The 16,936-nt window shown below is 47.0% G+C and overlaps 1 protein-coding gene across 1 annotated transcript in view; it reads left to right on the top strand.

Moving 5' to 3' along the window:
• Nucleotides 1-322: 322 nt before the first annotated feature.
• The window catches only part of LOC122937870 (ovalbumin-related protein Y-like), a 172,237-nt gene continuing 155,623 nt past the window's right edge, over nucleotides 323-16,936 (top strand). Inside the window, exons 1-2 of the mRNA XM_044293020.1 lie at nucleotides 323-341; nucleotides 2,995-3,170. Of these exons, the coding sequence (XP_044148955.1) occupies nucleotides 3,003-3,170 (168 nt within the window). The 5' untranslated portion in view covers nucleotides 323-341; nucleotides 2,995-3,002. The remainder of the gene's footprint in view (nucleotides 342-2,994; nucleotides 3,171-16,936) is intronic.

A 16,936-nucleotide genomic window follows, 5' to 3' on the forward strand; every position in this document is an offset into this window, starting at 1 on the left:
AATTGAAAAAAAAAGAAAAGGATATTTAACTCAAAATGAGTACAATGCAATTATTAAAAAAATTGCCCCCAAAGGTGTACATAGCCTTTAGGATTGAAAAAGATGGATTAAACAGACTATAGAAGCCTATAGAGCTCTTGTAAAAACAGATGTAAAATATATTTGATAATTATGTGGTAAATTAATAAGGCAGTAAGTAGATCATTTCTATTCTCCTGCGCAAATATGCTCATGCAGTGCCAAACCCTGTAGTCAGCAGGAGTGGCTTATGGCTTTACATATTACTTACACCTCTGAAGCCAAAACTCCTACTACACATCTGCTAATCTATTAGACAACATGTAAGTATAAGACTTATGGTGTTGTTCTTCTCTTCCTATGGTTTTCATTTTTATTGTAGAACATAGAATTATTTCTGGGGGTCATGTACAGCATTAGTTCAGCTTATTACTCAATTGTCAATCTTGTTTCTATTTGTGCTTTTATCCTCATATGTTTTTTTAGACTTGCTCTTGCTTGTCAACTTGAACTTGAAATTCACATTACTCAAATCACTTATCCAATCCTGGAATGTTTGCTGTCATTTCAAGTAAATTCTGTAATTTAATGCAAAGTGCATTAATGAACCCTGATAGGAGATGCATATAAAATCCTTTACATCAGCATCATTTAGTAGATAAAATGAATGCATTTTGCATAGTACTAATATTTAAATTGAGTTTGTCACCTCCATTATCCATTATTACTGCAGCACTCATGAACTGTACTAATGACATGGGGACTGGATCACTCCTATATGTTCACACTCCCCATGTAATACAATACCACTGTAATACAATTATAAGACATACTGTATGAGCCACACACATAATGGAAAGGACCGCCTGAATGTAACCCCTTTAATCAAGGTGACAATTTCCCTTTAATGAATACATTTTGTGTCAGTGTTATGGAATATCTACATTTTAATCTGTTGTAAATTTTATTGTATTAAATTTGTAACAACTAATATGTTTATACTTTATATATAAAATAATGCATTATTGTCATGCAAAGTTGATTCCAGTATGCATGCACAGACAGGTACTATAGATGGTCTCTATGGATATTGCCTCTTGTTCATCATAGTAACTGAGATATTGTGTATTAAGAAATTGATGATAGGTTGATGAATAGATAAATAGTAGATAGACATGATAAACTATCTGTTTCTGTTATGTAAGACTTAATTATCACCCTAAAGGCATCTGTCAGCAGATTTGTACCTATGAAACTGGCTGACCTGTTGCATGTGGGCTTGGCAGCTGAAGGCATCTGTGTTAAGCTACTTTCACACTCGCGTTTTGTGCGGATCCGTCATGGACAGATCCAGTCAAATAATACAACAGCATGCTTCCATTCAGAACGGATCCGTTTGTATTATCTTTAACCTAGCCAAGACGGATCCGTCTTGAACACCATTGAAAGTCAATGGAGGACAGATCCGTTTTCTATTGTGGCAGATTGTGTCAGTGAAAACTGATTGGCTCAGTTTCATCAGACGAACACAGCGTTTTGGTGTCCGTCTCCAAAGCGGAATGGAGACTGAACTGATGCATTCTGAGCGGATCCTTTTTCATTCAGAATGCATTAGAATGCAAACTGATCCATTTTGAACCGCTTGTGAAAGCCCTAAACGGATCTCAAAAATCGAAAGCCAAAACGCGAGTGTGAAAGTAGACTCAGTCCCATGTTCATATGTGCCCGCATTGGTAAGAAAAATGATGTACAGATGTAGTAGAGTTAAAACTCATGCTTTATGAGACGTGTTATCTAAACTAAATGCGTTAAGCAAACACCTTCAATTGCTTTTCAATGGCTTTTGTTTCAAGATAACACGATGAGTTAAGAAATTTGAATTAAGAATTTGAGTGTAAACCCTGCTACATCTGTAGTAATATATGCAAATGAGCTTTGGGCAGGCAGCCCCCCCATGTACCCCGACCCCGTGGACCTGTGGAGAAAAACATACTTACCTGCTCCCCGCTGCTTGGTTCTGGCACTTTCAGTCCACAACGTTTAGGTATCCCCCGCTCATCTTCGAGGATAGACAGGGGTCAACTGTGCATCATTGAGTCCTCTGACCGTAAACTTATCGCAAAGCATTCCCCAGCAGGGGCCCCCAATAATCAGTTAGATAACCAAGTAGAAAGTGTTTAATTTCCCTGCAGCGTTACCACAGGGTAAATGGAACATTATAAATTGCCAGGCTACTGTGGGTCCTCCAGAGTGATAGATGATCCATGTAACTGTTTTTAACTCTGGCCAAGAGATGAGGATCCTGATTAGATGATCCAGACTATTCAGAATTTCTTAATAGGCTGAATAAAAAAGGATCATCTTAACTAGACAAAGCCTTTATGCAGTAAGGCGTGGGACCAGGGGCGTAGCTAAAGGCTCATGGGCCCTGGTGCAAGAGTTAGACTTGGGCCCCCCCTTCCCTCAGTGCTTTGTGTGTCTTCTTATGCAGCACAGGGGTCTTTGGGCCCCCTCAGGCTACTGGGCCCGGTAGCGACTGCTACCTCTGCACCCCCTATAGCTACGCCCCTGCGTGGGACCTGCTCCTTCTGCTCACTTGATACGTTATGGAGAAGCAATAGATATCATAAAACAGCTCACTCAATACAAAACTTTCAGACTGGATTCATTCAGATTATGTATTAATTCTGTCATTCATTTATGTTCTTTTAAAGCAACATTTTTCCAGACATGTCTCATTGTATGTTAACATCTGCATCAGAGACTCTGTTAGGGGCCTTCGTCAAAGATTCCATCAAAAATAAATAATTAATTAGCATCAAGAAATGTTTGTGGCTGTCATATGATGGATCCAGCACTTTCATTATTTTTTTATTCTGCTCCTATAACTGTGTGAAGGCCGCCTTATTATATGTGTGGGTGCAATGCAATTATCCTAATAAGAACATGTATCAACCTCCTGTCTCATTACTTTAGATAACGTCATGTCCACCCTTGATGCGGTTGTTGCTTCAAATAACTATTTTACTGCAGAGCTAGCAAAAACAATGAGCAGTGATGAGAATATTGTGATGTCCCCTCTTAGCATGCTAACTGCTCTGGCACTGGTGTGTCTTGGAGCCAAGGGTAAAACTGAAGCACAAATGAAGAAGGTGAGCATTTTACAGAAATGTTATTTGCATGTTTACAGACCTACGAATTTTCTTTTCACTTTCATGCTTGTAATATCAGACTTAAGTAATGTCATTTGTTTTTTCAGAATTTATAGAGATGGTCCCTATTTTGCTATTTAGGTATTTTAGGCAGGGTGCTGGCTCTACTTAAAAAGACCAGCTATGTATAAAGACTTACTGGCAATGCTGCATTGGAAAAAAAATATGCAAAGTGGTATCTCCCAGGGATAGAGAACCATCTTGGTAGCGACACATTCTGGATGTGGTTCTTTACGAGTCTGAATTTTAAGCAAGTCTTGGGACATGACAAGTTAAACGGGTTGTGCAGCAATATATATTAATGCCCTATCCACAGGATAGGTCATCAATATCCAATTGGCGGGGGTCGAACACCAGGCATTTCTGCCAATCAGCTGTTTAAAGAGGAGGAGACACTGTTCATTACTAGAGATGGCCTTGCGTTTCACCAGACGGTTGTTTCGCAGTGAACTTTGCTAGTTCGCGGTTCGCCGAACAGGCAAACTTAGGGCGATGTCCGCCGGCGCCATATTCTTTTGCATTGTGCAGAACTTTGACCCATGACACATCCATCAGGTGGGACAGGAAAGCCAATTGAGACATTTCAGCACATGAACACACCCCCTACCCTATAAATAAACCCGATCTGGCAGCCATTTTACATTCTGTTTTTTGCCAGTGTAGGGAGAGGTTGCTGTGTGGAGTAGGGATAGACTGTTAGCTAGCTAGCTAATAGGGCCATGAAAGTCCTTTTAAGGACTGGTATAGGTGTGCTATCGATAGGTGTGACATACTGAGGGTGTGATATAATTATAATATACTTTCTAACATAGAAAGTATATTATAGTGCATTTGTGTTGTGCAGCAGTTATGTGCAGTTCTGCTGCGATACTGCAGCCAGATAGAGGGACAAACGCTATTGGAATAACTAATTGCAACTGGTGTGATATACCTGTTGCCCCCCCAAAAAAAATAAACTGATTGAGGGGTGTGATATATCGTATTTTTCGACCCTATAAGACGCACCTGCCCATAAGACGCACCTGGGTTTTTGAGGAGGAAAATAAGAAAAAATAATATTTGGAACCAAAAGGTGTGCTTTTGGTGGGTTTTGAACTAATGGCGGTCTGTGGATGACACTATTATGGGGGATCTGTGGATGGCACTGTTATGGGGGAATATGTGGATAGCACTGATATGGGACATCTGTGGATGGCACTGTTATGGGGGATCATTGTGGGGGCATCTGTGGATGGCACTGTTATGGGGCCATCTGTGGATGACACATATATAGCATCTTATGTGTCATCCACAGATCCCCCATAACAGTGTCCCTGTGTAGTAAATGGATGCCGGCATCTGTATCTGTAATGGCAGCGGGGCCCGGTGCAGTCACTGTATTCTACTATACCGGGCCCCGCTCTCTGTAGTATACGGTAATCATATCTAACTTGTGGGTATTGTTAAAGTATTCCAATCATCTTAAATCTGATGCTGTACTACTTACAACTAACTTCTTGGCAGTCAGAAGGACCGGACGGGCGGGCGCTCATAGCATATCTCACTACGCTCCCTGCGCCTGCGCCGCCTGCTTCATTCATGCAGCCCGCCCGGCCTCCTGACTGCCAAGAAGTTAGTTGTAAGTAGTACAGCACTAGATTTAAGATGATTGGAATACTTTAACAATGCCCACAATTTAGATATGATTACCGTATACTACAGAGAGCGAGGCCGGGTGTAGTAGAATACAGTGACTGCATCGGGCCCCGCTGCCGATACAGAAACAGATGCCGACCCCCAGCCCCCCCTCCCTCTCAGCATATTCACCGGACGGTCGCAGCATTCGCCCCATAAGACGCACTGCTATATTTCCCCCACTTTTGGGGGGGGGGGGAGTGCGTCTTATAGGGCGAAAAATACGGTACCTATAATATAACTTCTAACAGAGAAAGTATATTATAGTGCATTTGTATTGTGCAGCAGTTATGTGCGGTTCTGCTGAGATACCTCAGCTAGATAGAGTGACAAACGCTATTGGAATAACTAATTGCAACTGGTGTGATATACCTGTTGCCCCCCCAAAAAACTGACCCGCTCCACAAAATACTGATTAAACGGTTTGATATACCTGCTTCCACCAAATACTAATTGTGGGATGTGATACACTGGCTTCCACAAAATATTGATTGAGGGGTGTTATACACAAGCTTCCACAAAATATTGATTGAGGCCTGCAATACACTGGCTTCCACCAAATATTGATTTAGGGGTTTTATATACCAGCTTCCAGAAAATACTCATTAAGGGGTTCTATATACCTGTTTCCACAAAATACTGATAGAGGCGATTGATATACTAGCTTCCACCAAATATTGATTGAGGCCTGCAATACACCGGCTTCCACCAAATATTGATTATGGGGTTTGATATACCTGCTTCAAGAAAATACAAATTAAGGGGTTCTATATACCTGTTTCCACAAAATAGTGATAGAGGGGATTGATATACCGGCTTTCACTAAATATTGATTGAGGCCTGCGATACACCGGCTTCCACCAAATATTGATTAAGGGGTTTGATAAACTAGCTTCCAGAAAATACTCATTAAGGGGTTATATATAGGGGTTATATATACCTGATTCCACAAAATACTGATAGAGGGGATTGATATACCGGCTTCCACCAAATATTGATTGAGGCCTGCGATACACCGGCTTCCATCAAATATTGGTAAGGCGTTTGATTTACAGGCTTCCACAAATACTGCTCTTCCATAGGGATTTTGTCACAGGGTCATTTTGAAAATGACAGCCAGAGGAAGAGGCAGGCCATTCCGCAGGGGTGGTAGGGGTCGGGCAGGCGCACCAGGTTGGAGCCTAAGTGGGAGGTTGCAGAAGGTGCGTGAGATTATGTCAAAGGACGCACCAGAGTTGGTTGAGTGGCTCATTGGTGGGAGATTAGATCCCTGGAGAGCTATATACAACACAGTATAGTTCCCAGGGGCCTACGTATCCCAATAGTCCCTGCAGAGAGGATTTCTTCAGCCTCTTCTGGTCTGACAGAAAAATGGGAAGTGGAACTCACTAAGAGTCAGGGCCGGCTCTATCATAAAGCAGCCCAAGCGGCTGCTTGAGGGCGCAGAGAAGAGGGGGCGGCAAAAAATTTACTTACATTTACCTCGCTGAGCCTTTTTGCTAAGCAGCCCGGCCGAACCCTGCCCTCACACTCTCTCTGTCACAGAGCGGCAAGCAGCTGACAGGCTGAAGGAGCACACACACTCTGAGCTACGAGACCCTGGTGTATTTAAATCTCATTTAGCATGTCTTTCAGAAAAGTTTCGCCTGGGATTTGAACTCACAACCTTTCACATCAGAGGCAAGGAATTTACCCACACATCTATGACAGTTGTATAGCCAATTACTTAAAAAAAAATATAAGACTTCTACTGTAGATAACTTTGATACCTAGTGTACATACACATGACAGCTGCCCCAGTAAACTGTGTATGGATGTAGCAGAGCTGGGTGTGTTGGGGCAACTGTCATGTGTATGGTTGTACCCTAGGTATCAAAGTTCTCTACAGTAGAAGTCTTATACTGTCTGTACAGCTTTCGTAGCTGTGTGGGTAGATGCTTTGCCTCTGATACAGAAGGTCATGGGTTTGAATCCCATCACAAGCTTTTCTGAAAGACAGGCTAAATAAGAACACGAGCACCAAACCTTCAACACTAGAGGCTGCATCACATCGCTAACATGGAGGTAAGCAGGGCCGTCTTTACCAAGGGGCAAAAGGGGCAGCTGCCCTGGGCCCAAGGCAGCCGCCTCTTGAGCCCTGTGAGCCACTGCCCTGGGTGTCAGGCTGTCAGCTACACAGGGGGTGCTGCCATGCGATGCCTGCCAGCACTGAGTCCAGGCATCCTACTGTGTTAGAGCTGTGATCTAGGACCTTAGATGACATCATCACCATGTGACCAGTAACCTAGCAATATTACTGGTCACATGGCTATGAGGTCATCACAGGTCCTACCAGGAGTGTTGCAGAAGTTAACTGTGGAGTTTTTTGGTGTGAAGATTACATCAGAAAAAGGTGACAGGGGCTGTTATGTTAATATACTGTATACTACTGTATAGTGTGGTGCTGTATACTGTGTGGGGGCCTGCATACTGTGTTGGTGGCTGTATACTGTGTGGGGGGCCCTTTATAGTGTGGGGGGCTGTATACTGTGTGGGGGGCTGTATACTGTGTGGGGGCCTGTATACTGTGGGGGCCTGTATACTGTGGGGGGGGCTGTATACTGTGGGGGGTTGTATACTGTGGGGGCCTGTATACTGTGTGGGCCTGTATAGTGTGGGGGCCTGTATAGTGTGGGGGCCTGTATAGTGGGGGGGGCCTGTATAGTGTGGGGGGCCCCTCTATAGTCTGGAGTGCTATACTGCTGTACTGTATACTGTGGGTGCTGTATAGTGTGGAGTGCTATACTGCTGTACTGTATAGTGTGGGGGGCTGTATCGTGTATAGTTTGGGGGGCTGTATCGTGTATAGTTTGGGGTGCTGTATACGGTGAGGTGCTATACTGTGAGGTGTTGTATACTGTGGGGTGCTGTATACTGTGGGCTGCTATACTGCTCTACTATATACTGTGGGGTACTGTATAGTGTGGGGTGCTATACTGCATACTGTGTGGTGCTGTATACTATAGGGTGCTATACTGCATACTGTGGGGTGCTGGGGTGCACTGTAACACTAGGGTCAGCCGAGCCCTGGTCTCCTTCCTGCAGAGCGGTGCCCACTTCCAGCCTGAGCCCAGCTGCCCAGAGCACTGATCCTGAGCCGCTGGAGTCTTCAGAACTGGTAGTATTTACAGTCATTCACTGTGTGTGTGTGTTGTGGTGGAGGGCGGGATTGCCTGCTAAGGTGTGGGAAAGCGGGATCCAGGGGGCCCAAGTAAATTTTTGCCCAGGGTCCAATCAATATTAAAGACGGCCCTGGAGGTAAGTAGAAAAGTTTTTTTTTTTTTTTTTTTTCAAATACCAGACTGTTACTTTACTGCCATGGGGTAGGGTGGTAGGGGGGCTATTGGCCACATGATACTGGCACATGGAGGGGGGATGAGAGAGGCACTTGATACTGGCACATTAGGGGGCAGGGGGAGAGGATGGCACTATGATATTGACACATGGGGGGGATATGAATCATGAGGGGCAGAAATGTGAAATGTGAAATGATGGGGGGCAAGAAATGGATATGAATCATGAGGGGCAGAAATGTGAAATGATTGGGGGGGGGGCAAGAAATAGATATGAATCATGAGGGGCAGAAATGTGAAATGATTGGGGGGGCAAGAAATGGACATGAATCATGAGGGGCAGAAATGTGAAATGATTGGGGGGGGGGGGCAAAATGTAGATTCGCTTGTGTTGACAAAAATCCTTGCACCGTCCCTGCTAAGAGTTCACATAATTTGATGAGAATTCTCCTGGAGGAAGAGAAGGTCCTGTTTGAAAATACCTTGGAACAATTGTGTGACTTAAAAGAGGTAGCTCTGAGGTTTGAAAAAGACACAGACTTTAAAAGACGAGAAGCTTGCTTGCAGACATCAGTGGAGCGCTTCCAAGGTCTTCTAAAAGAACGAAAACACAGGCAATTTGTAAAAGATTTAAGTGATTTTCGAGAAAAGAGGGCCTATCAGACTGTTAAAAAAGGTAATAATCCTTCAACATCCGAGATTTCTTCATCAGATATTGACTTCTCGGACTGTGAAGGAACATACAATCCGGGAAGGAACCAGATCAAAAAGGGACAGGGATCATTTAAAAAGCAGGGCAATAGAAGATGGAGATGGGGAAACCAACAAGGTGGAAATTATCAGGGTGCACCTCAAACAGCTCCATATTCCCCCAATATGTGTCCAACCCTAGGGATGGTATCTCAACAGTGGCGTCTCTAGCTTTCAAATTTTGGGGGGCCACACTGGGGGCCAGGACAAAAGTAGGGGGGGGGGCAGCTATAACAACGATATATTTACACAAGTACACTTAGAAATGCTGCGATACTTTACCCAATACCTAAAACCGCAACAGGGAAGAAAAGTCCTGCTGTCTGTGGTTTAAAAAAAAATAAAAAATCACTCAGATTTCAACATGTCCTAGCTGCCTGTGGATGACACTGTTCTAGGGAGGGGGATCTGTGGATGACACTGCTATGGGAGGGGGGGGATCTATGAATGACACTGCTATGGGGGGGGGGGGAATCTGTGGATGATGTGGATGACACATACCGTATATAGCATCTTATGCTATATGTGTCATCCACAGATCCTCCCCATGACAGTGTCATCCACAGATCCCCCTCTCTATAACAGTGTCATCCACAGATCTCCCTCCCCGCCACTCACAGGAGTGTACATTTGACATTTCTAAACTGTAATCCATATCCTGCAGTAACCAACTTTAAATCCGGATTCAAGGGCCGCTCATCTCTACTAGTACCTTAACCTTACACCACTCGGCTAGCTCCGGTAACAGGGCCAGGCTACAGCCTTCAGGTACTGCCTGTTAGTTGTTACCGAGCGAGTGCTGATTTCTGCAGGTCAGAGGATACGGATTACAGTTTAGAAGAAATGTACACTCCTGTGAGCGGTCCAGTGGCGGATCCAGAGCCTGGCCTCGGGAGCGGCACTTCCAGATTATTTTCTGTCCACCGCCACAGAACAAGGGTGCTTATAGAACAGACTACAAAGTGTAGAGGTATATTGTTTATTGTGCGGCACAGTGTAGCGGTATACTGTATATTGTGTGGCACAGTGTAGCGGTATACTGTACATTGTGTGGCACAGTGTAGCGGTATACTGTACATTGTGTGGCACAGTGTAGCGGTATACTGTACATTGTGGGGCACAGTGTATGCTATATGTGTATAACAAACATATTTCACATTAAAACTTACAGTTACTTGGCTTGGCCCTTGGGGATCTCGGACGCCACTTCACCACATTGGCCGGGGGCTCGGCGGAGCTCATGTTCTGTTTCATCCTAATGAGAAAGATTTCATAATAAGGATTTGGAGAAGGGGCAGAGGGATAGCAGAGCAGGTAAAGGCTGGTGCTGCTACTAGGGGGTCATACCATGGGGGAGTAATAAAGCCCACCATAATGCCCCCCCAGTTGAAATAATTCTCCTTATAATGTGACAAAAGTGCAAAAAATACCCCCTTGTAATGCCCCAAGTTGAGCTAATGTCCCCCATAATGTGCCAGTGTAAAATACCCCTATATAGTGCCCCCAGTAAATGCCCCCATAGTGCTCCTCTCCCCCTTCCTCCTAGTGCCCCCCATAATGTACCAGTATAAAATGCCCCATATATAGTGCCCCAGTAGATGCCCTCAGTATCCCCCAAAATTTGCAAGTATAAAATACCCCTTCTTAGTGCCCCCGTAGATGACTCCATAGCACTCCTCTCCCCCCTTCCCCATAGTACCCACCATAATGTGTCCCAGTATAAAATGCTACTGTACAGAGCCCCCCATATAAACAACCCATTCTTTGTGGCCTCAGTAGATGCCCCTATAGTGCCCCCATCATGTGCCAGTAACAAGTGCCCCATCACGTGCCAGTAACAAGTGCCCCCTATCACGTGTCAGTAACAAGTGCCCCCATCACGTGCTAGTAACAAGTACCCCCATCACAATGCCAGTAGCAAGTGCCCCCATCACGTGCCACTAACAAGTGCCCCCATCACGTGCCAGTAACAAGTGCCCCCTATCACGTGCCAGTAACAAGTGCCCCCATCACGTGCTAGTAACAAGTGCCCCCATCACGTGCCAGTAACAAGTGCTCCCCATCACGTGCCAGTAACAAGTGCCCCACATCACGTGCCAGTAACAAGTGCCCCATCATGTGCCAGTAACAAATGCCCTCCATCACGTGCCAGTAACAAGTGCCCCCCATCACGTGCCAGTAACAAGTGCCCCATCACGTGCCAGTAACAAATGCCCTCCATCACGTGCCAGTAACAAGTGCCCCATCACGTGCCAGTAACAAGTGCCCCATCACGTGCCAGTAACAAGAGCCCCCATCACGTGCCAGTAACAAGAGCCCCCCATCACGTGCCAGTAATAAGCCCCCCATCATGTGCCAGTAACAAGAGCCCCCCATCACGTGCCAGCAACAAGAGCCCCCCATCACGTGCCAGTAATAAGTCCCCATCACGTGCCAGTAAAAAGCCCCCCCAACATGTGCCAGTAATAAGCCGCCCCCCCCCAATGTGCAAGTAATAAGCCGGCCCCCCCAATGTGCTAGTAATAAGCCAGCCCCCCCCCAATGTGTCAGTAATAAGCCGCCCCCTACCAATGTGCCAGTAATAAGCCCCCATCACGTGCCAGTAATAAGCCCCCCCATCACGTGCCAGGAATAAGCCCCCCCAATGTGCCAGTGATAAGACCCCCCAATGTGCCAGTAATAAGCTGCCCCCCCCAATGTGCCAGTAATAAGCTGACCCCCCCCCCCCCAATGTGCCAGTAACACTGTTGTAAAAAAATAAATTAAAAATTCATACTTACCTCCATGTCAGCGATGCGATGCAGGCCTCTTCTGGCCTGTGTCCCGCGCTGTATGGCTCAGGCGGCGCGGCCTCTGATAGGCTGCCGGCCTAGTGCCTGCAGCCTATCAGAGAAAGGGGAAGGGACATGCCTCTCCCTCCCCTGCACCGCCGCAGCACACAGGCCAGCAGATGACTATGGAGATGAGCGCAATAGGAGCGCTCATCTCTCTGGCTGTGCCCGACTGCGGCGGCTCACTTGGGGGGGCACGGGCATTTTAGTTGGGGGGGCACAGCATGATGTAGGGGGGCCGTGGCCCCCTCTGGCCCCCCCTGGCGACGCCACTGTATCTCAACAAGTTGCACCCCCCCCCCTCGGTACCCTGATCTACTGCCTCATCCTCCTCTTTTTTGGATAGGGCCAAGCCCCTTACAAACTGAGAGGCAGGACCAAATGAGTGATGCCCTACAGATAATTAATTTATCTCCACGTCACTAAACGAGACTGAGATCTTGGTTCTGCGGAAGGGCCTGTCCTTTGTCCCTATAACCAATTTTAAGGCATTTACTTGGGTAAGGCTACTTTCACATTAGCGTTCGGGGCTTCGCTTGTGAGTTCCGTTTTAAGGCTCTCACAAGCGGCCCCGAACAGGTCCGTCCAGCCCTAATGCATTCTGAGTGGGTGTGGATCCCCTCAGAATGCATCAGTCTGGCACCGTCTGTCCTCCGCTCCGCTCAGCAGGCGGACACCCGAAAGCTGCATGCAGCATTCGGGTGTCCGCCTGGCCGTGCGGAGGCAAACGGATCCGTCCAGAGTTACAATCGAAGTCTGGACGGATCTGTCTGAATACAAATTGTACTTAGACTTTTTAAGTGAAATATAATGCAAACGGGATATCATCGTTTGCATTATAGGAGCGGATCCGTCTGTACAAATACCAGACGGATCCGCTCTGAACACAAGTGTGAAAGTAGCCTAAAGGACTTTGGCCTTTTCTGCTGAAAATTAAAATGGAGAAAGTTCTTTGAGAGTTCCAATAAGCAGTCCCATGAGAGATTGGGAATACAGGACAGCGATCGGGCTGACCTAGAACTGATTATGGAATTATGGGAAGAGGGCTCGAGGGACCCTGGAGCGGGCCCTTTCTCTAAGCTCAGCCTAAAAAGCACCAAGTCACCACCTCTACTATCAAACTACAAATTCATTGATATCTACTGAATTAGAAAATCTCAATGTCCCCCACCATGGGGGGGGGGGGGGGGGGGGACATTGAGAGGAAAAATCTCAGTAGGAAAATCTCTGGCCATTTTAGAAGATCTTACATGGCCATGGCTTGGTGACACCAACTGCCCATCAGACGTCTTGTTTCATTTGTGACAGCCCGACGCGCTGGAACTCCACCTTGTATATGCTTGATAGGCGGCTCCAGCATCAACGTGCCGTTAACGACTACCTGTACGAACTCTGCAGCAGGACAGGTTCTGGGGAGCTTGGTTTCTTTTCACCGTGCCAGTGTCTGCTCATGCGTGATGCATGCAGACTTCTGCGGCCATTTGATAAGATCACCAAACTGGTCAGTCGCAGCCAGGATGCCATCAGTGACATCGTACCGTACGCCTTCTTTCTGGAGCGTGCATTGCATCAAGTAAGAGTAAGGGGGCATGTCAGCAGGAAGTGCAGCAAGAGGCCTGAGCTCCCGGTGTCATCAAGCGGTCGTGTCTTGACCAACAACTCAGCAGATCTTGATTGGTTAACTCGGTCATCCACTTCATACCAAGTGACATCAGACATCCCCAGCCAACAGTCGATGGGTTCGTCAGACACAACCCTTAGTTGGCATGGCCCAGGAGCAGGTATTGTGCCCTCACCTGTCCTCAACCTACCTCTGTCCTTTTCTATTCCCTCACCGCGAAAAGTAGTATATGCTGTAGGCTCAGCTGCACTTTTCAGCAAGGACGAGCTACTAGAGGACAGTCAGCAGCTACTGGCCAGCCAAGATCTGAAGGAGACATCCGCCGCTTCATCCGCTAGGCAGGCAAGTAGTGATGAGGAGAGTGGTGTTGGTGGCGGTTTTGCGAGCGGTCAGGCTCCTGACCCAGAGACCGTTAAGGAGGACATCAGTGACGTGCAAACACTACTCAATGATAATGAAGCCGATTGCACTTGGCAACCAGGTGCAGAAGGGGCTTCATAATCATCAGGAGAAGAGGCAGATTGCCCATCAGGCAGCGGCGGAGCCAGCAAGGTGATAGCATGGCTGGGTGTCAGCATGGTGGCAGCACTGGGAGGTCAGGAGCCAAAAGTGCCCGGGGTAGACCACCTGCTTCACAGCAGCCTACCTACCCGGGAAGTAGTGGGGCAGGGGTTCACGGAGGCAGTAGTGGTAGCAGTCAATCAGTTGGGACTGTTGGGGGGAAAATCACCTACTCGGCGGTGTGGCATTTTTTTTTTTCAAAGCGCCGGAGGAGGTGAACGTGGCCATATGTCGAATCTGTGAGCAGAAGGTGAACCATGGCCAGGCTACCAATGTTGGCACTACGGCCCTGCGTCAACATATGCAGCGTCGCCATACAGTGGCCTGGGAGAACTGTCGCTCCTTTGTGGTGGTCCAGCCTGCCGCAGCAACCGCTGAGTCACCCAGTGGCATGCATCGGGTTTCAGGCAGTCAAGGCTCCACCACCTCAGCCGAAGGGAGCTATCTTCTGCTGGTCCAGATGCTCCTGATCCTCCTCCTCCTCCTACTTCTTGTCAGTAATTCTGTCAGCAATCGATCACTGAAGCGATTGCCAAGAGACAGCAGTATGCGTGCACGCATCCAATGGCGCAGAAGCTGAACATGCTCCTGTCCAAGTTGCTGTTGCTGCAGTCCCTTCATTTCCAAGTGGTGGACTCTGCACCTTTCAGAGAACTGATGGCATGTGCCAAGCCGAGGTGGAGAGTCCCAAACCGGCATTTATTTGCGAAAAAGGAAGTACCAGCCCTGCACAAATATGTAGAACAGAAGGTGGGCCAGTCCTTGAGCCTGACGGTGTCTGCCAAAGTGCACGGCAGCGCCGACGTGTGGAGCTGTAACTACGGTCAGGGACAGTACATGTCCTTTACTGCCCATTGGGTGATTGTGGTTCCTGCAGAGCCACACCAGCAACTTGGCCAGGTCACACTGCTTCCGCCTACACGTTCTACCACCGTTGGTCCAGCAGCAATGTCCGCCTCTGCCTCCTCATTCTCCACCATGTCCTCAGCCTCCACTGCAGGGAAAAGTTACAGTGCCCCTCCAGCATACTACATGTGCAGGGCATGGCATTGTGGCGCTATTCTGCACCTCGTTTCCCTGGGCGAACTGAGTCACACAAGGGAGGAACTGCTCCATGTGATTCATCAAGAAATCGAGTCCTGGCTTTCTCCGTGACAACTGAAAATCAGAACAATGGTGACCGACAACGAGAAGAACATTGTGTTAGCACTGCATCAAGGAAGGCTGAGTCATGCGACCTCCATAGCACACGTGCTCAATCTGGTTGTCAAGCGGTTCCTGAAGTCTTCCACCCATCTACAAATGGCCAGGAAACTTTGCATGCACTTCAGCCACTCGTACACCGCAGAGCACACCAGTAAAATGGGTGTTTTTTTACTCAGCTGACAGGAGAGGAGGAGCAGCCAGAGTAGCTAGAGGGCAATGAGGAAGACGAGACAGAGGACCCAGACACACCCTGGCAGTATGCACTGGAGATGGAGGCAGGGAGTCCCTCTGAGTCACTTGCTCAAATGGCCCGCTGCATGCTCACTTGCTTGCGTAGTGACAGACGAATTGTCACCATTCGGCATACGGATGACTTCTGGCTCTCCACCTTGTTGGATCATCGCTACCGGTCCAGAATGGGGGTCTTTTTTAGACCCACTGAGAGGGAGGACAAACTGAACTACGACAGAGACATCCTATGTAGTCAGTTGGCCGCTGCCTATCTGTGCCATCGTCCATCCTCTCACAGGTCTGATCGGGGGGGCCCTCTGCGCTCACGTTCCACTGCCATGGCTGCTGGTGAGGGGTGGGGTGGCCGGAGCAGTACCATCTCCATCAGCAGCAGCCTATGTCTACACTCGCTGATGAGTAGCTTTCTTCATCTACATAGTGAAGAAACTACTCAACAGCAGCAGTTGATCATCTCTGATCACGTCCATTGATCATGTGACTGCAAAGGGGGTGCCCTGGTTGTTCACCTTACCAAAAGTACACAAGTCTATGACTACCCCCCCAGGGCGTCCCATTGTGGCGTCAACTGACTCCATCCTCTCTCGCCCAGCAATTCTTTTAGAAAAGGTATTGACCCCTCTGACCCAGATATCACCATCATATATATGTGATACAGGTAATTTTTTATCTGAAATTCATCTTCTGACAATTGATAGGGACTGCACACTGGTCACTTTTGACGTATGCAGTCTCTATACTTCTATAATGCATGAGAAGGGACTTGCAGCGGTCGCAGAACTGTTAGAAGCTAGTCCATATGAAGCAAAAGAAAAATAATTTTTCCTATCACTCTTGAGTATAGTACTTAAAGAGAATTTTTTTCTATTTCAAGATTCTTTTTACCAACAGCGCCGCGGGAACGCGCCGGGATCGAATGTCGCACCGCCGTACGCAAATAGCTATATGTCATATTTTGAGAGTCATTTTGTCTATCCTGACCCATTGTACACACAGCATTGTATTTTCTGGCGTCGTTTTATTGACGACATTTTTTGCGTATGGCGGGGCGACATTCGATCCCTCACAGAGTTTGCTACGTACCTAAATTCAATCTGGGCGGAGCTACAGTTTGTCATGACATGCATAAAAATTATTTTCTAGACACATGGGTTCTGAAGGGGGAAGAGGGTGGATTGTATACTGATTAATTTACAAAGGAGATGGATCGCAATAGCTTACTTGCATTTTCAAGCAGTCATCCGGTCACAGCAAAGAAATCCATCCCCTTCTCTCAATTTCAGCGAGTCAGGAAAATAGTCAGCAAGAAATTGAGAATAAGTTCATAGCCAGAGGTTACCCTAGGCCACTTTTACAAGAACAGAGGGAAAAACTAGATACTTTAGGAAATATTAGGACAGAGAACCCACCGCGCATCCCATTGGTGGTCAAATATCACCCATTGACCCAACAACTACGGGGCATTGTCAATAAACATTGGCA

This window comes from Bufo gargarizans, chromosome 5 (assembly GCF_014858855.1).
Source record: "Bufo gargarizans isolate SCDJY-AF-19 chromosome 5, ASM1485885v1, whole genome shotgun sequence".
Classification (NCBI taxonomy): domain Eukaryota; kingdom Metazoa; phylum Chordata; class Amphibia; order Anura; family Bufonidae; genus Bufo; species Bufo gargarizans.